The sequence below is a fragment of the Protomyctophum bolini genome (assembly GCF_963924005.1).
Source record: "Protomyctophum bolini genome assembly, chromosome: 5".
Lineage (NCBI taxonomy): Eukaryota > Metazoa > Chordata > Actinopteri > Myctophiformes > Myctophidae > Protomyctophum > Protomyctophum bolini.
In genome coordinates this window covers 8,837,851-8,860,614 of record NC_137866.1, presented here as the reverse complement: position 1 = coordinate 8,860,614, position 22,764 = coordinate 8,837,851, and the positions used below count along the sequence as shown (strand labels likewise).

Genomic DNA, 22,764 nt, shown 5'->3' with positions numbered 1-22,764 from the left:
GCATACTATAGCGCGCCGTTTTTCATCATTTTTGAAGATTTGAAAAAAATGACGAAATGACAAAAACGATGGGTTATAGCCCATGTTTTTTGAAATTTTGAAAAAAAAGGTTAGCCTCGTTTCTCATCATTTTGGACCATGGGCTATAGCCCATATCGTACGGCATACTATAGCGCGCCGTTTTTCATCATTTTTGAAGATTTTAAAAAAATGACGAAATGACAAAAACGATGGGTTATAGCCCATGTTTTTTGAAATTTTGAAAAAAAAAGTTAGCCTCGTTTCTCATCATTTTGGACCATGGGCTATAGCCCATATCGTACGGCATACTAAAGCGCGCAGTTTTTCATCATTTTTGATGATTTGACAAAAATGACGAAATGACAAAAACGATGGGTTATAGCCCATGTTTTTTGAAATTTTGAAAAAAAAAGTTAGCCTCGTTTCTCATCATTTTGGACCATGGGCTATAGCCCATATCGTACGGCATACTATAGCGCGCCGTTTTTCATCATTTTTGAAGATTTGAAAAAAATGACGAAATGACAAAAACGATGGGTTATAGCCCATGTTTTTAGAAATTTTGAAAAAAAAAGTTAGCCTCGTTTCTCATCATTTTGGACCATGGGCTATAGCCCATATCGTATGGCATACTATAGCGCGCCGTTTTTCATCATTTTTGAGGATTTGAAAAAAATGACGAAATGACAAAAACAATGGGTTATAGCCCATGTTTTTTGAAATTTTGGAAAAAAAAGTTAGCCTCGTTTCTCATCATTTTGGACCATGGGCTATAGCCCATATCGTACGGCATACTATAGCGCACCGTTTTTCATCATTTTTGAAGATTTGAAAAAAAATGACGAAATGACAAAAACGATGGGTTATAGCCCATGTTTTTTGAAATTTTGAAAAAAAAAGTTAGCCTCGTTTCTCATCATTTTGGACCATGGGCTATAGCCCATATCGTACGGCATACTATAGCGCGCCGTTTTTCATCATTTTTGAGGATTTGAAAAAAATGACGAAATGACAAAAACAATGGGTTATAGCCCATGTTTTTTGAAATTTTGGAAAAAAAAGTTTGCCTCGTTTCTCATCATTTTGGACCATGGGCTATAGCCCATATCGTACGGCATACTATAGCGCGCCGTTTTTCATCATTTTTGAAGATTTGAAAAAAATGACGAAATGACAAAAACGATGGGTTATAGCCCATGTTTTTTGAAATTTTGAAAAAAAAAGTTAGCCTCGTTTCTCATCATTTTGGACCATGGGCTATAGCCCATATCGTACGGCATACTATAGCGCGCCGTTTTTCATCATTTTTGATGATTTGACAAAAATGACGAAATGACAAAAACGATGGGTTATAGCCCATGTTTTTTGAAATTTTGAAAAAAAAAGTTAGCCTCGTTTCTCATCATTTTGGACCATGGGCTATAGCCCATATCGTACGGCATACTATAGCGCGCCGTTTTTCATCATTTTTGAAGATTTGAAAAAAATGACGAAATGACAAAAACGATGGGTTATAGCCCATGTTTTTTGAAATTTTGAAAAAAAAGGTTAGCCTCGTTTCTCATCATTTTGGACCATGGGCTATAGCCCATATCGTACGGCATACTATAGCGCGCCGTTTTTCATCATTTTTGAAGATTTGAAAAAAATGATGAAATGACAAAAACGATGGGTTATAGCCCATGTTTTTTGAAATTTTGAAAAAAAAAGTTAGCCTCGTTTCTCATCATTTTGGACCATGGGCTATAGCCCATATCGTACGGCATACTAAAGCGCGCAGTTTTTCATCATTTTTGATGATTTGACAAAAATGACGAAATGACAAAAACGATGGGTTATAGCCCATGTTTTTTGAAATTTTGAAAAAAAAAGTTAGCCTCGTTTCTCATCATTTTGGACCATGGGCTATAGCCCATATCGTACGGCATACTATAGCGCGCCGTTTTTCATCATTTTTGAAGATTTGAAAAAAATGACGAAATGACAAAAACGATGGGTTATAGCCCATGTTTTTTGAAATTTTGAAAAAAAAAGTTAGCCTCGTTTCTCATCATTTTGGACCATGGGCTATAGCCCATATCGTACGGCATACTATAGCGCGCCGTTTTTCATCATTTTTGATGATTTGACAAAAATGACGAAATGACAAAAACGATGGGTTATAGCCCATGTTTTTTGAAATTTTGAAAAAAAAAGTTAGCCTCGTTTCTCATCATTTTGGACCATGGGCTATAGCCCATATCGTACGGCATACTATAGCGCGCCGTTTTTCATCATTTTTGAAGATTTGAGAAAAATGACGAAATGACAAAAACGATGGGTTATAGCCCATGTTTTTTGAAATTTTGAAAAAAAAGGTTAGCCTCGTTTCTCATCATTTTGGACCATGGGCTATAGCCCATATCGTACGGCATACTATAGCGCGCCGTTTTTCATCATTTTTGAAGATTTGAAAAAAATGACGAAATGACAAAAACGATGGGTTATAGCCCATGTTTTTTGAAATTTTGAAAAAAAAAGTTAGCCTCGTTTCTCATCATTTTGGACCATGGGCTATAGCCCATATCGTACGGCATACTAAAGCGCGCAGTTTTTCATCATTTTTGATGATTTGACAAAAATGACGAAATGACAAAAACGATGGGTTATAGCCCATGTTTTTTGAAATTTTGAAAAAAAAAGTTAGCCTCGTTTCTCATCATTTTGGACCATGGGCTATAGCCCATATCGTACGGCATACTATAGCGCGCCGTTTTTCATCATTTTTGAAGATTTGAAAAAAATGACGAAATGACAAAAACGATGGGTTATAGCCCATGTTTTTTGAAATTTTGAAAAAAAAAGTTAGCCTCGTTTCTCATCATTTTGGACCATGGGCTATAGCCCATATCGTATGGCATACTATAGCGCGCCGTTTTTCATCATTTTTGAGGATTTGAAAAAAATGACGAAATGACAAAAACAATGGGTTATAGCCCATGTTTTTTGAAATTTTGGAAAAAAAAGATAGCCTCGTTTCTCATCATTTTGGACCATGGGCTATAGCCCATATCGTACGGCATACTATAGCGCGCCGTTTTTCATCATTTTTGAAGATTTGAAAAAAAATGACGAAATGACAAAAACGATGGGTTATAGCCCATGTTTTTTGAAATTTTGAAAAAAAAAGTTAGCCTCGTTTCTCATCATTTTGGACCATGGGCTATAGCCCATATCGTACGGCATACTATAGCGCGCCGTTTTTCATCATTTTTGATGATTTGACAAAAATGACGAAATGACAAAAACGATGGGTTATAGCCCATGTTTTTTTAAATTTTGTTAGCCTCGTTTCTCATCATTTTGGACCATGGGCTATAGCCCATATCGTACGGCATACTATAGCGCGCCGTTTTTCATCATTTTTGAGGATTTGAAAAAAATGACGAAATGACAAAAACAATGGGTTATAGCCCATGTTTTTTGAAATTTTGGAAAAAAAAGTTTGCCTCGTTTCTCATCATTTTGGACCATGGGCTATAGCCCATATCGTACGGCATACTATAGCGCGCCGTTTTTCATCATTTTTGAAGATTTGAAAAAAATGACGAAATGACAAAAACGATGGGTTATAGCCCATGTTTTTTGAAATTTTGAAAAAAAAAGTTAGCCTCGTTTCTCATCATTTTGGACCATGGGCTATAGCCCATATCGTACGGCATACTATAGCGCGCCGTTTTTCATCATTTTTGATGATTTGACAAAAATGACGAAATGACAAAAACGATGGGTTATAGCCCATGTTTTTTGAAATTTTGAAAAAAAAAGTTAGCCTCGTTTCTCATCATTTTGGACCATGGGCTATAGCCCATATCGTACGGCATACTATAGCGCGCCGTTTTTCATCATTTTTGAAGATTTGAAAATAATGACGAAATGACAAAAACGATGGGTTATAGCCCATGTTTTTTGAAATTTTGGAAAAAAAAGTTAGCCTCGTTTCTCATCATTTTGGACCATGGGCTATAGCCCATATCGTACGGCATACTATAGCGCACCGTTTTTCATCATTTTTGAAGATTTGAAAAAAAATGACGAAATGACAAAAACGATGGGTTATAGCCCATGTTTTTTGAAATTTTGAAAAAAAAAGTTAGCCTCGTTTCTCATCATTTTGGACCATGGGCTATAGCCCATATCGTACGGCATACTATAGCGCGCCGTTTTTCATCATTTTTGAGGATTTGAAAAAAATGACGAAATGACAAAAACAATGGGTTATAGCCCATGTTTTTTGAAATTTTGGAAAAAAAAGTTAGCCTCGTTTCTCATCATTTTGGACCATGGGCTATAGCCCATATCGTACGGCATACTATAGCGCACCGTTTTTCATCATTTTTGAAGATTTGAAAAAAAATGACGAAATGACAAAAACGATGGGTTATAGCCCATGTTTTTTGAAATTTTGAAAAAAAAAGTTAGCCTCGTTTCTCATCATTTTGGACCATGGGCTATAGCCCATATCGTACGGCATACTATAGCGCGCCGTTTTTCATCATTTTTGAGGATTTGAAAAAAATGACGAAATGACAAAAACAATGGGTTATAGCCCATGTTTTTTGAAATTTTGGAAAAAAAAGTTTGCCTCGTTTCTCATCATTTTGGACCATGGGCTATAGCCCATATCGTACGGCATACTATAGCGCGCCGTTTTTCATCATTTTTGAAGATTTGAAAAAAATGACGAAATGACAAAAACGATGGGTTATAGCCCATGTTTTTTGAAATTTTGAAAAAAAAAGTTAGCCTCGTTTCTCATCATTTTGGACCATGGGCTATAGCCCATATCGTACGGCATACTATAGCGCGCCGTTTTTCATCATTTTTGATGATTTGACAAAAATGACGAAATGACAAAAACGATGGGTTATAGCCCATGTTTTTTGAAATTTTGAAAAAAAAAGTTAGCCTCGTTTCTCATCATTTTGGACCATGGGCTATAGCCCATATCGTACGGCATACTATAGCGCGCCGTTTTTCATCATTTTTGAAGATTTGAAAAAAATGACGAAATGACAAAAACGATGGGTTATAGCCCATGTTTTTTGAAATTTTGAAAAAAAAGGTTAGCCTCGTTTCTCATCATTTTGGACCATGGGCTATAGCCCATATCGTACGGCATACTATAGCGCGCCGTTTTTCATCATTTTTGAAGATTTGAAAAAAATGACGAAATGACAAAAACGATGGGTTATAGCCCATGTTTTTTGAAATTTTGAAAAAAAAAGTTAGCCTCGTTTCTCATCATTTTGGACCATGGGCTATAGCCCATATCGTACGGCATACTAAAGCGCGCAGTTTTTCATCATTTTTGATGATTTGACAAAAATGACGAAATGACAAAAACGATGGGTTATAGCCAATGTTTTTTGAAATTTTGAAAAAAAAAGTTAGCCTCGTTTCTCATCATTTTGGACCATGGGCTATAGCCCATATCGTACGGCATACTATAGCGCGCCGTTTTTCATCATTTTTGAAGATTTGAAAAAAATGACGAAATGACAAAAACGATGGGTTATAGCCCATGTTTTTTGAAATTTTGAAAAAAAAAGTTAGCCTCGTTTCTCATCATTTTGGACCATGGGCTATAGCCCATATCGTACGGCATACTATAGCGCGCCGTTTTTCATCATTTTTGATGATTTGACAAAAATGACGAAATGACAAAAACGATGGGTTATAGCCCATGTTTTTTGAAATTTTGAAAAAAAAAGTTAGCCTCGTTTCTCATCATTTTGGACCATGGGCTATAGCCCATATCGTACGGCATACTATAGCGCGCCGTTTTTCATCATTTTTGAAGATTTGAGAAAAATGACGAAATGACAAAAACGATGGGTTATAGCCCATGTTTTTTGAAATTTTGAAAAAAAAGGTTAGCCTCGTTTCTCATCATTTTGGACCATGGGCTATAGCCCATATCGTACGGCATACTATAGCGCGCCGTTTTTCATCATTTTTGAAGATTTGAAAAAAATGACGAAATGACAAAAACGATGGGTTATAGCCCATGTTTTTTGAAATTTTGAAAAAAAAAGTTAGCCTCGTTTCTCATCATTTTGGACCATGGGCTATAGCCCATATCGTACGGCATACTAAAGCGCGCAGTTTTTCATCATTTTTGATGATTTGACAAAAATGACGAAATGACAAAAACGATGGGTTATAGCCCATGTTTTTTGAAATTTTGAAAAAAAAAGTTAGCCTCGTTTCTCATCATTTTGGACCATGGGCTATAGCCCATATCGTACGGCATACTATAGCGCGCCGTTTTTCATCATTTTTGAAGATTTGAAAAAAATGACGAAATGACAAAAACGATGGGTTATAGCCCATGTTTTTTGAAATTTTGAAAAAAAAAGTTAGCCTCGTTTCTCATCATTTTGGACCATGGGCTATAGCCCATATCGTATGGCATACTATAGCGCGCCGTTTTTCATCATTTTTGAGGATTTGAAAAAAATGACGAAATGACAAAAACAATGGGTTATAGCCCATGTTTTTTGAAATTTTGGAAAAAAAAGATAGCCTCGTTTCTCATCATTTTGGACCATGGGCTATAGCCCATATCGTACGGCATACTATAGCGCGCCGTTTTTCATCATTTTTGAAGATTTGAAAAAAAATGACGAAATGACAAAAACGATGGGTTATAGCCCATGTTTTTTGAAATTTTGAAAAAAAAAGTTAGCCTCGTTTCTCATCATTTTGGACCATGGGCTATAGCCCATATCGTACGGCATACTATAGCGCGCCGTTTTTCATCATTTTTGATGATTTGACAAAAATGACGAAATGACAAAAACGATGGGTTATAGCCCATGTTTTTTTAAATTTTGTTAGCCTCGTTTCTCATCATTTTGGACCATGGGCTATAGCCCATATCGTACGGCATACTATAGCGCGCCGTTTTTCATCATTTTTGAGGATTTGAAAAAAATGACGAAATGACAAAAACAATGGGTTATAGCCCATGTTTTTTGAAATTTTGGAAAAAAAAGTTTGCCTCGTTTCTCATCATTTTGGACCATGGGCTATAGCCCATATCGTACGGCATACTATAGCGCGCCGTTTTTCATCATTTTTGAAGATTTGAAAAAAATGACGAAATGACAAAAACGATGGGTTATAGCCCATGTTTTTTGAAATTTTGAAAAAAAAAGTTAGCCTCGTTTCTCATCATTTTGGACCATGGGCTATAGCCCATATCGTACGGCATACTATAGCGCGCCGTTTTTCATCATTTTTGATGATTTGACAAAAATGACGAAATGACAAAAACGATGGGTTATAGCCCATGTTTTTTGAAATTTTGAAAAAAAAAGTTAGCCTCGTTTCTCATCATTTTGGACCATGGGCTATAGCCCATATCGTACGGCATACTATAGCGCGCCGTTTTTCATCATTTTTGAAGATTTGAAAAAAATGACGAAATGACAAAAACGATGGGTTATAGCCCATGTTTTTTGAAATTTTGAAAAAAAAGGTTAGCCTCGTTTCTCATCATTTTGGACCATGGGCTATAGCCCATATCGTACGGCATACTAAAGCGCGCAGTTTTTCATCATTTTTGATGATTTGACAAAAATGACGAAATGACAAAAACGATGGGTTATAGCCCATGTTTTTTGAAATTTTGAAAAAAAAAGTTAGCCTCGTTTCTCATCATTTTGGACCATGGGCTATAGCCCATATCGTACGGCATACTATAGCGCGCCGTTTTTCATCATTTTTGAAGATTTGAAAAAAATGACGAAATGACAAAAACGATGGGTTATAGCCCATGTTTTTTGAAATTTTGAAAAAAAAAGTTAGCCTCGTTTCTCATCATTTTGGACCATGGGCTATAGCCCATATCGTACGGCATACTAAAGCGCGCAGTTTTTCATCATTTTTGATGATTTGACAAAAATGACGAAATGACAAAAACGATGGGTTATAGCCCATGTTTTTTGAAATTTTGAAAAAAAAAGTTAGCCTCGTTTCTCATCATTTTGGACCATGGGCTATAGCCCATATCGTACGGCATACTATAGCGCGCCGTTTTTCATCATTTTTGAAGATTTGAAAAAAATGACGAAATGACAAAAACGATGGGTTATAGCCCATGTTTTTTTAAATTTTGAAAAAAAAAGTTAGCCTCGTTTCTCATCATTTTGGACCATGGGCTATAGCCCATATCGTACGGCATACTAAAGCGCGCAGTTTTTCATCATTTTTGATGATTTGACAAAAATGACGAAATGACAAAAACGATGGGTTATAGCCCATGTTTTTTGAAATTTTGAAAAAAAAAGTTAGCCTCGTTTCTCATCATTTTGGACCATGGGCTATAGCCCATATCGTACGGCATACTATAGCGCGCCGTTTTTCATCATTTTTGAAGATTTGAAAAAAATGACGAAATGACAAAAACGATGGGTTATAGCCCATGTTTTTTGAAATTTTGAAAAAAAAAGTTAGCCTCGTTTCTCATCATTTTGGACCATGGGCTATAGCCCATATCGTACGGCATACTATAGCGCGCCGTTTTTCATCATTTTTGAAGATTTGAAAAAAAATGACGAAATGACAAAAACGATGGGTTATAGCCCATGTTTTTTGAAATTTTGAAAAAAAAAGTTAGCCTCGTTTCTCATCATTTTGGACCATGGGCTATAGCCCATATCGTACGGCATACTATAGCGCGCCGTTTTTCATCATTTTTGATGATTTGACAAAAATGACGAAATGACAAAAACGATGGGTTATAGCCCATGTTTTTTGAAATTTTGAAAAAAAAAGTTAGCCTCGTTTCTCATCATTTTGGACCATGGGCTATAGCCCATATCGTACGGCATACTAAAGCGCGCAGTTTTTCATCATTTTTGATGATTTGACAAAAATGACGAAATGACAAAAACGATGGGTTATAGCCCATGTTTTTTGAAATTTTGAAAAAAAAAGTTAGCCTCGTTTCTCATCATTTTGGACCATGGGCTATAGCCCATATCGTACGGCATACTATAGCGCGCCGTTTTTCATCATTTTTGAAGATTTGAAAAAAATGACGAAATGACAAAAACGATGGGTTATAGCCCATGTTTTTTGAAATTTTGAAAAAAAAAGTTAGCCTCGTTTCTCATCATTTTGGACCATGGGCTATAGCCCATATCGTATGGCATACTATAGCGCGCCGTTTTTCATCATTTTTGAGGATTTGAAAAAAATGACGAAATGACAAAAACAATGGGTTATAGCCCATGTTTTTTGAAATTTTGGAAAAAAAAGTTAGCCTCGTTTCTCATCATTTTGGACCATGGGCTATAGCCCATATCGTACGGCATACTATAGCGCGCCGTTTTTCATCATTTTTGAAGATTTGAAAAAAAATGACGAAATGACAAAAACGATGGGTTATAGCCCATGTTTTTTGAAATTTTGAAAAAAAAAGTTAGCCTCGTTTCTCATCATTTTGGACCATGGGCTATAGCCCATATCGTACGGCATACTATAGCGCGCCGTTTTTCATCATTTTTGATGATTTGACAAAAATGACGAAATGACAAAAACGATGGGTTATAGCCCATGTTTTTTGAAATTTTGAAAAAAAAAGTTAGCCTCGTTTCTCATCATTTTGGACCATGGGCTATAGCCCATATCGTACGGCATACTATAGCGCGCCGTTTTTCATCATTTTTGAAGATTTGAAAAAAATGACGAAATGACAAAAACGATGGGTTATAGCCCATGTTTTTTGAAATTTTGAAAAAAAAAGTTAGCCTCGTTTCTCATCATTTTGGACCATGGGCTATAGCCCATATCGTACGGCATACTAAAGCGCGCAGTTTTTCATCATTTTTGATGATTTGACAAAAATGACGAAATGACAAAAACGATGGGTTATAGCCCATGTTTTTTGAAATTTTGAAAAAAAAAGTTAGCCTCGTTTCTCATCATTTTGGACCATGGGCTATAGCCCATATCGTACGGCATACTATAGCGCGCCGTTTTTCATCATTTTTGAAGATTTGAAAAAAATGACGAAATGACAAAAACGATGGGTTATAGCCCATGTTTTTTGAAATTTTGAAAAAAAAAGTTAGCCTCGTTTCTCATCATTTTGGACCATGGGCTATAGCCCATATCGTACGGCATACTATAGCGCGCCGTTTTTCATCATTTTTGAAGATTTGAAAAAAAATGACGAAATGACAAAAACGATGGGTTATAGCCCATGTTTTTTGAAATTTTGAAAAAAAAAGTTAGCCTCGTTTCTCATCATTTTGGACCATGGGCTATAGCCCATATCGTACGGCATACTATAGCGCGCCGTTTTTCATCATTTTTGAAGATTTGAAAAAAATGACGAAATGACAAAAACGATGGGTTATAGCCCATGTTTTTTGAAATTTTGAAAAAAAAAGTTAGCCTCGTTTCTCATCATTTTGGACCATGGGCTATAGCCCATATCGTATGGCATACTATAGCGCGCCGTTTTTCATCATTTTTGAGGATTTGAAAAAAATGACGAAATGACAAAAACAATGGGTTATAGCCCATGTTTTTTGAAATTTTGGAAAAAAAAGTTAGCCTCGTTTCTCATCATTTTGGACCATGGGCTATAGCCCATATCGTACGGCATACTATAGCGCGCCGTTTTTCATCATTTTTGAAGATTTGAAAAAAAATGACGAAATGACAAAAACGATGGGTTATAGCCCATGTTTTTTGAAATTTTGAAAAAAAAAGTTAGCCTCGTTTCTCATCATTTTGGACCATGGGCTATAGCCCATATCGTACGGCATACTATAGCGCGCCGTTTTTCATCATTTTTGATGATTTTACAAAAATGACGAAATGACAAAAACGATGGGTTATAGCCCATGTTTTTTTAAATTTTGAAAAAAAAAGTTAGCCTCGTTTCTCATCATTTTGGACCATGGGCTATAGCCCATATCGTACGGCATACTATAGCGCGCCGTTTTTCATCATTTTTGAAGATTTGAAAAAAATGACGAAATGACAAAAACGATGGGTTATAGCCCATGTTTTTTGAAATTTTGAAAAAAAAGGTTAGCCTCGTTTCTCATCATTTTGGACCATGGGCTATAGCCCATATCGTACGGCATACTATAGCGCGCCGTTTTTCATCATTTTTGAAGATTTTAAAAAAATGACGAAATGACAAAAACGATGGGTTATAGCCCATGTTTTTTGAAATTTTGAAAAAAAAAGTTAGCCTCGTTTCTCATCATTTTGGACCATGGGCTATAGCCCATATCGTACGGCATACTATAGCGCGCCGTTTTTCATCATTTTTGATGATTTGACAAAAATGACGAAATGACAAAAACGATGGGTTATAGCCCATGTTTTTTGAAATTTTGAAAAAAAAAGTTAGCCTCGTTTCTCATCATTTTGGACCATGGGCTATAGCCCATATCGTACGGCATACTATAGCGCGCCGTTTTTCATCATTTTTGATGATTTGACAAAAATGACGAAATGACAAAAACGATGGGTTATAGCCCATGTTTTTTGAAATTTTGAAAAAAAAAGTTAGCCTCGTTTCTCATCATTTTGGACCATGGGCTATAGCCCATATCGTACGGCATACTATAGCGCGCCGTTTTTCATCATTTTTGATGATTTGACAAAAATGACGAAATGACAAAAACGATGGGTTATAGCCCATGTTTTTTGAAATTTTGAAAAAAAAAATCCAGTTGTTGCTTTCCATGAATTACTAGGTTAGGCAACTATGTGGGAATTTCTGGAATTGGCTTAACAACACAACAATTGGCTAAAAATACGTTCAAAATGAAATACTTTTGGCGACACGGCACGACCGCACCACACAGTATAAACAAGGCATCGTGGTGACACTTAGGAAGTGAGAAGTGACAAATGATATGAAGATGATCTCGTACAGACTGCCGTTTCAGGGGTCAGAGGAAGTTTAAATGTTTTTGTTTGTGTTGGTGGTGGATGAAGGAGATTTTTTCATTGTGTTGTTGAGTTCTAATCATGTTTTAAGCTTTCTTTGCTTTTTTGCATATCAAGACGATTCATTCCATCATAATAGCCATTGAGTGAGCAGTGAGCACAATGTTTGTTCACCCTGATGCCCGATTTAGACTTGGTTGGCAGATCTACAAGCTCGCAACACAATGTCACGCGTCGCAAGCTTGTAGATTGGCCATTTTCGGCCAACAACATGGTGTGCACTGTGCAACCAAGTGTAGGCTACACACCAGGCACTAAAACTATAAAGATGTCGTTTTAAAAATCAACTAAACTCAAGGGGACGGGAGAATCCTCACCACTAGACGACAGAGGTGAAACGATATAGTTACTGTATAGTTAGTGCCTTGTGCAGATGGCCCTTACATCAGAGGTGAGACTTACATATACAGGTAGTTGGTGTGTTACAACATGCCATTTCCAGTAAAGGGACCGACCACAATGACACTACTTAATTTGCCTTCCTAGTCGTATGACACACTACTCTTAAAGTGGACATTTCTCATGAATCAATGGATTGAAGAAAAGTCCCTTTTTTGTGTAAAAACAAAAAAAAAAGTTGACCCATTATATTGTTTATCTGAAAGATGACATTCCCCATTTAATAATAAATAAAAAAAAATGTGATTGAAAAAAAGACCAAAGCCTGTCATTTGAGCACAGTGAATGGAATGAATGAATGAAAGCAGTTACCGGGCATAGATTGTTGGTAAAGCAAAAGGTAGGACATTCAAACGATTTCTACATGTTCAGGTTTTATTTCTGAATTATGCGATACTTGTTACTAACATACTCCATCAAGAACTATGCGTCATTCTGTCACTCATCTTTCTCTCCAAATGAAGGTCAGAGCCACCATGCATTTCTACTATAAAAATCAATTTAATTTTTCTTATATCAAAAAGAAATAAAATCAGAACAAAACAAACCAATCCACAATAATTAATGTGGGGTTTTTCCTGTTTTGTTTTTGACTGCCAGGGAATCTCTCCAAATGAAAAAAAAAAAAAAAGATTGTTCTAAATGTTAAAATGGAACAACTGGAAAATGCAACAGAGCAGGAATTAAAAACAAACAAACAATTAAAATAAGAACATGAAGAATACTGTTGTTGAGAAGTGAGGGGTGACAGCAGGCTGTTGTCCTAGGGTGGGAGTCACATGCAGTTTGATATGACAAACAATATGGCTGATATCGCAGTGTAAAAAAAAAATGCAGCATGGCGAGCAGTGCTTTTAAGACCGAGATTTAACACTTTGCAAACTGGACCAGGCTGGACAGATAGACATGACGGCTAGCGTTAGCAGCAGCAAGGCAAAGGAATGAACAAAGGAATGCTTTTTATCAGGAGGCCAATCAGTCAGTCAGTCCCCGCCTCCTAGGAATGCACTTAAAAATGAGCATCAACCCACATGAGCATGAAGTTACATCCAATAAAACAAAAAGTTAACCCCCCCCCCCCCCCCCCCCCACATTAATACGTACCATGGAATGGGTTCCCTTGCCTTATTTTTTTTCTTTTCCTGAAAATACATTTACAATCAAAAGATGAGACAAAAAGCTAGATGGGATCGTTCTCAGCTAATCGTTTGTAGTAGTAAGTCAGTGGTTCTCAAAGTTGGGGGTCCAGGGACCCCCTCTCAGGGTACCTTGAGGGGGTTCCAAATGGCCGGGTTCTGTAACTCTGAGAATGTACAAATGGGAACCAGAAAGACCCTTACAGGTCCATTTTGGTTCCATTTCCATCTCAAGTTATTACGGGTGTCCTTGAAAAAAATAAGTTTGAGAACCACCTTTAGTAAGTAGATGGTTTCAGTGACGACCAGGAAATTCACAGAGAGGTTGTGTCGTTTTCTCGAAAGTTCTGCTCCATCCAGAGTGTCCTGCAGCAAACCAAAGGCCACGGATTTCCATCCCAGTCTCTTCATCCTGGAATGTGGGCTTTTATTTCATTTATTTTACAATCATCCTCCTCGTCCGTCCGACACACACACACGCATACTGCCATCGACTCATTCGTTGTTGACACAAAAACATGTCAAATTTACACCGACAAAAACAAACACAAAAAAAAGAACTACTACAGACTGCTATTTGTTACTGATGTGTGTTTTTTCCTGGGTATATTTTCAAGACACTTTGTTAATAGGTTTATATATATGCAAATATATATATATAACTTTAGTCTGTGCAAGGAGGAGAAAAAAAAAAAGACAATCACTTTTAACGTAGTTCTTTTGAGACGACAGGAAGGACATTATCTGCAATGCTGATGGAGTTCCCTCGTGTGCACGTGTGCAGTTTAACAAAGTTCTCCTCACAGGCCTCCCAGCCTTGGTCCTCCCGGAGAAGACCCCCCAGCAGCAAGCACGCACATACACACACAGCATCTAGGAAGCACCCACTCCCCTCTCGCTGCCTTCCTCTTTCTGCTCCAAACATCTTTCAAACAAACAAACAAAAACTTGGAAATGTTTTCTGGTATGGAACAATGTTCTTTTTTTTTTTTTTTTTTTTTTTTTTTTTTAACTCTCCCCACCCCCGTATTCATACAAAAATAAAAAATTAAAATTGTTCCACTGCCGTCTTGAATCTCTCTAACTTAAAGAGGTAGTGGCTATATGGGTGAGAGGGGGGAGGGGAAGGTCGTGAGGAGGAGGTGAACAGAAATTAAAAATGAAAGAACTGAATAAATGTCTATAAAATGGTTCCTTTTTCTTGCCAGAGGATTTGTTTTCGTTTTTTCTCAAAGAACAAAATATAATACTGCAATCACATAAAAAAGTAGTCCTTCATTTTTTACATTTTATACAGTGTTCTTGCTTTTTTTCTCGTTTTGTTGCTTTTTCTTTTCGATTGGTAAAAGGCATAAGATGAGTTTGTTGGTCCAGCGCGGCGGGGCTGGGCTGGGCAGGGCAGGGTTGGCAGAGTTCAGTCCATGCCGGGCTCTATGCCAGCGGGTCACTCATGTCCTCGTCTCCCTGGGAGAGCAGTTCCTTCTTTTCATCCGTGCTGGCCAGGGAATTGCGGCTGTTGTGGGCGCCCATGTATAGTGTGGCATACACAGGGTTGGTGAAGTTGGTGGGCTGCAACGGAAAATTATACGCTGAGTCAAAAGGGCCAAGGACGGAACAGTCGGAAAATAGGGGTAGGAAAAAAATATATAATAATGACGAAAATCATGCTTTTCAACGACATACTATATTATGTAGTTTTTCATGGTTTTTATCTTTTTATTTCATTCTCCCCCCACACACACACATACACACATGAGCACGCCAAATCGAATGGTGTAGGTCTTGATTATTTCCGACCTTTAGAATGTGGTTAAACCATGCGTTTAAATATTCCGTTTTGGAAAATCATGAAAAACAGCATACTATAGTATTTCATCAAAAAGCATGATTTTCATCAAAAACAAATATTACCTAGCCTGGCTCCAGCCCCTGCATCGCTAGCCACATGGCGATTTAGGGTCTGGTGACGCTCCCGAAGGAGGTCTCAGACTCGGTTGGAAATCCAACCGACGAATCAGCGTCGTTTCAACTCGATGACGTCAAACAACAGTGCCGTCCAGACACAAACAAACATGGCTGCCCCCACTGCGGTAACTCACGGCCGTATCAATCTGGCTATTAAATCGACGTATGATAAATAATTTCTTTACAGACACGAGCGATTTTATAAACATCATCATCCGACATATTTTACCGCTTTTGCTTACATACTAGTAGCGCTCGTTGGCTGTGTTTGTTTGGTTAGCAAACAGGTTAGCCATAGCCACATGATTGACACAATGCCATCTGCTTTCCTACTATTTTGATTGGTTGGTATGAACCAATCACCGAAGACTGCCTCTTTGGCAAAGCCCATCCCAGAAACGGTTGTAGTAGGGAGGGCGTTCAGACTGAATAATGGAGTGAAACGAAATGAAAATTCAGGCTGAGTGTCAGGCTAAATATTACCCCCACACTATTCAGAGCACGCCGAATCGAATGGTGTGGGTCTCGACTATCTATTTTAGAAAGTGCTTAAATCAAGCGTTGAAATATTCAGGTTTGGAAAAATCACATACCGTACTTTTCTCTTTACATTTTTTTTACCCTCCCCCACTCTTCGGAATAGAGTATTTCTATATTGCAGTATTGATACTTTTACTTCAGTAAAACATTTGAGTATGTGTTCTTCCCCCACTGACCTTGTCTGGGTCCAATGCAAAGTCCGAGTCCAGGAGCTCTCCGGCGTCATCGTCTGGCTCGCCTTCATAGATCTTATACGCCGGGTTCCCGATCTCCACGTTCATGGCTCCGTTGGTCATCCGGTGGTGCTGGAAGCCCTTGGCACTGTGGACACGTCTACTGCGTTAGAGCTTTCAGAAAGGCTCATTGTTGTTTAATGAGGACACACATTTACTGGGTTAGAGCTTTCAGAACGGCTCACTGCTGTTTAAGAGGACACACGCGCACAATACAAGAGCACAAACTGCTTGCCGAGAGAGAAACCTAGGATGAAGCGATGTGCAGGGGACCCAAATCCGATACAAACCCACAACTTCAACCAACAATACGTACAGCATACATACAGTACACAACACGAAATATATCAAGGTAGTCAAATGAGCTTTCCACTAAAAGGCCATTTGATCACTCCCAGCAAGAATACGGCAGCATGTCTACTGGGAGAATGCTGGATTGTTTCACTGTTTTGCAAGCACATTTAAACAGTAATACTCACAGATATACACAGTTATATTCTTCTCTCCTTCTATGCAAGCACATGATGTACAGTAAGCATCGGGTACACAGTGGACTCCTCACTGTTCATTTTGTGCATTCGTAAATGTTAATGAATAGGGCTGTCACGATTACAAATTTAATCAAAATAATTGTGATTAACGATTTAATTGTGTGTTTTTTGTGGGGGTTTTTTGCTTCCTAATCACAAATTGCACAGGGCAGATATGAAGGAAAATGTCCTTATTGCACACCTACGAGGGACAGTTGAACTGGAAAAGTAGGAAAATCGAGACACCCAAGGAACGCGCCCATTGAGACGGGGCCGGATCCGTTGAGCCGCCCCGCGTCCGAAACGGTCGTTTCTACATGGACGCGAGCGGTCGTTAGCTACAAATGATAAAACATGCTAATTATATAATTTATTTTCCTAGATTAACCACAATAAATCAAATATCGGTATCTCGGGCATGGCGTCCTGGACAGTGGTAAGTTAATCTCGTTATCTCGGGCACAGCATCTAAACTGTTAAGTAGCATCGTTTGGGTCGGTCAGACCTTCATCGGGCAGGGCAGATATGGCAAATAACTTAACCCATTCTGACCTGAGATCAGATTCATACGAGGTTTCCACTGGACACACACTGGTCTGATTAACCCATTCTGACCTGAGATCAGATTCTAAAAATGTCAGTCGTTCTTCGATTTTTCAAAAATAGCAGACCTACAAGCTCGTAGCGCGCCACTCGGTGGCGCGCTATGAGCTTGTAGATCTGCTATTTTTCAATAGATAAAGCATAACATGATGCTAACACCAATATGGGTTCCCGTTCAGAATGGGTTAAACATACAAGTAAAATAGTTGATCTGCTAGTTCGGCTATTATTGAAACATGTATGGACATTATTTCAACATGGAAACGATTGACGATTATGCAAAAAAAAAAAAGAAGAAAAGTATGTAATAATTGTGACAGGCCTATTAATGAACACTGAGGGTTTTAACAGTGTAGATCTAGAATTCATAAATACACACAGGGGGACTGGTATGGAGAGGATTAGATCTCGCATCGCCAGCAAATCTATTTCAGTTCAATAGATCCCTGCATCTTCGGGTGGAGGGGGACAAACAGGAGATGGCAGGCAAGGACAAAGACAGATTCTACACTGAACCAACAGAATGGAGAGCTGGACTGGCAGGCACTGGCAGCATTATGGCCAATCTAATTGGACATTGAGGGGGCGGGAGAGGAGGAGGGGGGGGGGGTAATAGGGGGAAACGGGTGAATTATGTAACCCTGTGAAGTTACCGCGTGTGTTGAGAACGAGACTTTCCCGACCTTAAAGACCTGGGAGACGGGAGAGAGACGGTTATCCGCAGGAGATGAAAGAGAAGAGGGAACAAAAAGAGAGACGCTAGATAGTTAGTTAGGTGTTTAGATAGTTAGTTAGTTTAGGTGTCTAGATTAGTTAGTTAGGTGGGAAGAACAGATGAATTAAAGAGAAGAGCTTGAAGGGCCAGCTTGGAGACTTACCCGCGCATTCTCCTCTTGTACCACAAGATGGCGCCCACCACCAGCAGTGCCAGTAGCAGCAGCAAGAGCACGGGGATGACTACATTGGCGCTGCCTGAGAGGGGAACACATCAACCATTAAAGTCCAGTGTACACAAAGCAACCAAGTACTGTACATGTACTTAAGTGACATTTTGAGGTATTTGTACTTTACTTGTTGAGTATTTCAAAATGTCAATGCTTTTACTTCTACTACATTAGAGGCAAAAGTTACTCCACTACAACTATTTGAAAACTGGACTGTTATTGCACATTAACCACTTCAGTTACTTTACTTAGCCCATATCGTACGGCATACTATGGCACGCCGTTTTTCATCATTTTTGAGGATATGAAAAAAATGAAAAAATGACAAAAACGATGGGTTATAGCCCATGTTTTTTGAAATTTTGAAAAAAAAAGTTAGCCTCGTTTCTCATCATTTTGGACCGTGGGCTATAGCCCATATCGTACGGCATACTATAGCGCGCCGTTTTTCATCATTTTTGAGGATTTGAAAAAAATTAAAAAATTAAAAAAACGATGGGTTATAGCCCATGTTTTTTGAAATTTTGAAAAAAAAAGTTAGCCTCGTTTATCATCATTTTGGACCGTGGGCTATAGCCCATATCGTACGGAATACTATAGCACGCCGTTTTTCATCATTTTTGAGGATTTGAAAAAAATGAAAAAATGAAAAAAACGATGGGTTATTGATACTTGTACTTCAGTAAACATTGTGAGTACGTGTCCACCACAGTGGAGAGCAGTGTTTCAGGGTCACTCACTTCCCGCCTGGTCAGGAGAGACACCGGCCGCCGCGGTGACGGCACATCGATACCCCGTCCACCCCACAGGACACCTGAGGGCAAACACACGTTTTATACAAGAAATAAAACCCTAATATCTGCAAGAGGAAGCACAGCAGTACAGATACAGGTACAGGTACGAGTAAGATACAGCAAGGGTAGTGATATATAAATAATAATAATTCTGAGAGTGGAAGCAAGACACAAACACAAGTCAAATGTGTGTGCTTGTATACAGTACTTGTGAGAAAATGTCCACCACAAGAATGGTAGAATGTGAGACATGGGCGGTTGTTTTAAACGGTTGGTTAAACACGGGGTATAAAGCTTGTAGATCGGCTGTTTATGGGCCATTATGGCCAGGCTGATATCATTTCCCAAGGGCTAATATCATTTCCCAAGGGCTAATATCATTTCCCAAGTCACAGCAAAACATGTCCCACTTTGGTAAATGGTGCATTTATATAGCGCCTTTATCCAAGGCGCTTTACATAGATTGTGCATTACATTCACCCATTCACACACCGATGGCAGCGGAATCCATGCAAGGCACCAACTAGCACATCGGGAGCAATTAGGGGTTCAGTGTCTTGCTCAAGGACACTTCGACAGTAACTCTGGGGGAGCCCGGGTTCAAACTGGCAACCTTGCGGTTCCCATCCAGGCACTCTACCCCTGAGCCACCGCCGCCCCTACTTTGAATGGTGGTCTCCGATTAGTCACCCACAACTCTGGGGTGAGAGAAATGTAATTCAAAACCAAAGAGCGCCAGACCAATCCGTCCAGGTGCTACACGATGTCTAACCTGTGGCAGATTCCTCTGCTTTCCAGGACAATTTCAATGCAGTTCTAAAATGTTTACATTTCCTTACACAAGTACAGTGAATAGGATCTTACTTGCACTGAGGCAGCAGTGTTCGGGTGTCAACAGAACACTGTCCATTGGTGCAGAAGTCCAAACAGGTGAAGCAGCTGGGCTGGGTCTGACCATTGGGACAGCTATAGACGCACGCACGCACGCACACACACACACACACACACACACACACACACACACACACACACACACACACACACACACACACACACACACACACACACACACAGTTATCATACGAACTGGAGAATGTTTAGAAAATGCCTTATTTGTGTTTAAAATCTATTTAGTTGCTGTCGGACATAAACCTCTAATTTCAATAACATTTGTAACTTTTTGTGCGTTCTTTCCCTATCTACACAAAAGTATCTTTACAATTGAAACCTGAAAAGTAACAGTTTTGGAAATATGAGGTTTCCACCTGACAGTTGATGACATAACCTGACACTTCCTAAATTCTGGATAATGTAAAAGATGATATTGGTGCTCCGAAGGTCCAATATTGACCATGGGGTTTTCTTTTTACCTGCATGAGACCTTCAGGGGTGAGGTCAAACACTTGCCGCTTCCACAGTACTGACATTTGTCCAGCTCACACTGCAGGCCGTGGTACTGATTTGGACACTGACACAGTTTGGTACCGTTGGAGGTCTGTAGGCAGGCCCCGCCGTTCAGACAGAACCCTTCACATTTACCTGGGGAGATTTAGAGAGATATTAGTCCTGTAGGTTGTTGATTGTTAGCAGCACTGAAATTAAATTCAAAACAAGTGGCCAACTAGAGGCTGTATCTTTGCGACACCTGACACTTGTAGAACAGTTGGTTAGACATTTAGCAGATCCAGAGCGACTTTACAATAAGCAAGATAAACAAATGCATCAAATGCAGAGAGACAGTGTAGTGCCTCAGTCAACTAGGATCCCAGTTAAACCAAGAACCGAGTCTCAGTCTAAAAACTATATAATATTAAAAAAACATTCTACATTGATACCATTAGGATACTAGGTAAAAACAATGAACCAGTCATCTGTCTAAATAACATGCCATCTAAATTACATTTTTAACATCGTGGTCAACAAAAAAAAGGTAACAAAAACATGCAAACGAATGACCAAAAGTGAGTCTGGAGAGGATAGATATTTGATAAACATTTTATTGGCGGCAGCAAAGAAAGCTATCACAAGAAAATGGGGACAGATGGAACCTCCAACACAGGGACAATGGGAGGACTTGATTCAGGAGATTCATTTTATGGAGAAACTAACACACAGTCTGAGGCTACAAGAAGAAAAAATGGAGGACAAATGGTATAAATGGACAATATTTAAGGGTATAGGGGAATGAGAGACAACTGTGGATGCCTAGAAAGATGTATGTAACTTTTTAAAACGCAATGTCGATGCCTGTTGTATTTTTTTATTTTTCTGTTTTTAATTTTTTGTACGTCTGTGATGTAATATGTATTGTAAGTTTGTTTTTTCTGTCTTGTCTTGTAAAACAATAAAAATGTAAGTTAAAAAAAAAAAAAGTGAGTCTGGGAAGCACTTACTATACTGGCACTGGTCTCCCTGGTACTCTGACGGGCAGCTGCATGTGGGCTGGTTGCCCACGTTGACCGAGCAGTTCCCTCCGTTGGTGCAGTAGTCCTGGCAGGTCTGGAGGTTACAGTTGGGTCCCGTGAAGCCCTGCAGGCAACGGCAGGTTGGATTGCCTAGAAGAGAAGACAGATGGAACGTCTTGGATTTAACCCATTCTGACCTGAGATCAGATTCATACGAGGTTTCCACTATGGACACACACTGGTCTGATTATAACCCATTCTGACCTGAGATCAGATTCTAAAAGTCGTTCTTCGATTTTTCAAAAATAGCAGACCTACAAGCTCGTAGCGCGCCACTCGGTGGCGCGCTATGAGCTTGTAGATCTGCTATTTTTCAATAGCTAAAGCACGACATGATACCAACACCAAAATGGGTGCCCGGTCAGAATGGGTTAAGAAGCAATTTCATGGATAATGTCAGCTAATAATGAACGTGATTAAAACGTATAGACAAATCCACGCAGGCTGCCCTGCTGTGAGCAATCGTAGCTGTGGAGTCGCATTAAGCGCAGTGATCAACTTGTACAGTATGTACAATCAGAATGATATTAAATAATTGAGGTTTGCGGCAGCTCACATCCAGTACTCAAGTGCTGCCCGATACTGTAGGCACTGCAGGCAGCCATAGATTATTTCCTTAGCATTGATTACTTTTTCGATTAATCGAATAATCTAATAATAAGTCAATAATAGTTAAAATAGACCTACAATGACCTTGTAGTTTGCCGTCTCCCCGGGACCCAAACTACTGAAAATAGCAGATCTACAAAGCTATTTTCACTACTTTTTACACATTTGTTTCCTAATTTATGCAATTTCTTAGATCTTTCGTTGATTTCTTCATGAAATTACTGAAACAAATCATTGAAATTTGTTTTTAATTCATGACATTTTTAGCTTTATTTGGGAATGTTTTTGTTTATATATTTTGATAATTTAAAACAAAAGAAATAAAGGGACCCATAGCAATATTGTTCCGTGGCCCAACCTTGGGTCCCTGAGCCACTGTTTGGGAACTAGTGGACTAGATCAAGTAGTTAGATGAACTGCTGCACTGTGTGTAAGCACACTTAAGCCACAAGAAACGCCTGGCGTCTCTTCAGAGTTTTTAAACAGTTGATGGATGGA

General features: G+C 38.7%; 1 protein-coding gene across 1 annotated transcript in view; it reads right to left on the bottom strand.

The window, feature by feature from the left end:
* Nucleotides 1–12,801: 12,801 nt before the first annotated feature.
* The window catches only part of lrp1ab (low density lipoprotein receptor-related protein 1Ab), a 180,346-nt gene continuing 170,383 nt past the window's right edge, over nt 12,802–22,764 (bottom strand). Inside the window, exons 83-89 of the mRNA XM_080764626.1 lie at nt 21,586–21,747; nt 20,563–20,731; nt 20,057–20,158; nt 19,139–19,212; nt 18,333–18,426; nt 16,265–16,409; nt 12,802–15,152 (exon numbers count right to left, since the gene is read on the bottom strand). Of these exons, the coding sequence (XP_080620752.1) occupies nt 15,015–15,152; nt 16,265–16,409; nt 18,333–18,426; nt 19,139–19,212; nt 20,057–20,158; nt 20,563–20,731; nt 21,586–21,747 (884 nt within the window). The 3' untranslated portion in view covers nt 12,802–15,014. The remainder of the gene's footprint in view (nt 15,153–16,264; nt 16,410–18,332; nt 18,427–19,138; nt 19,213–20,056; nt 20,159–20,562; nt 20,732–21,585; nt 21,748–22,764) is intronic.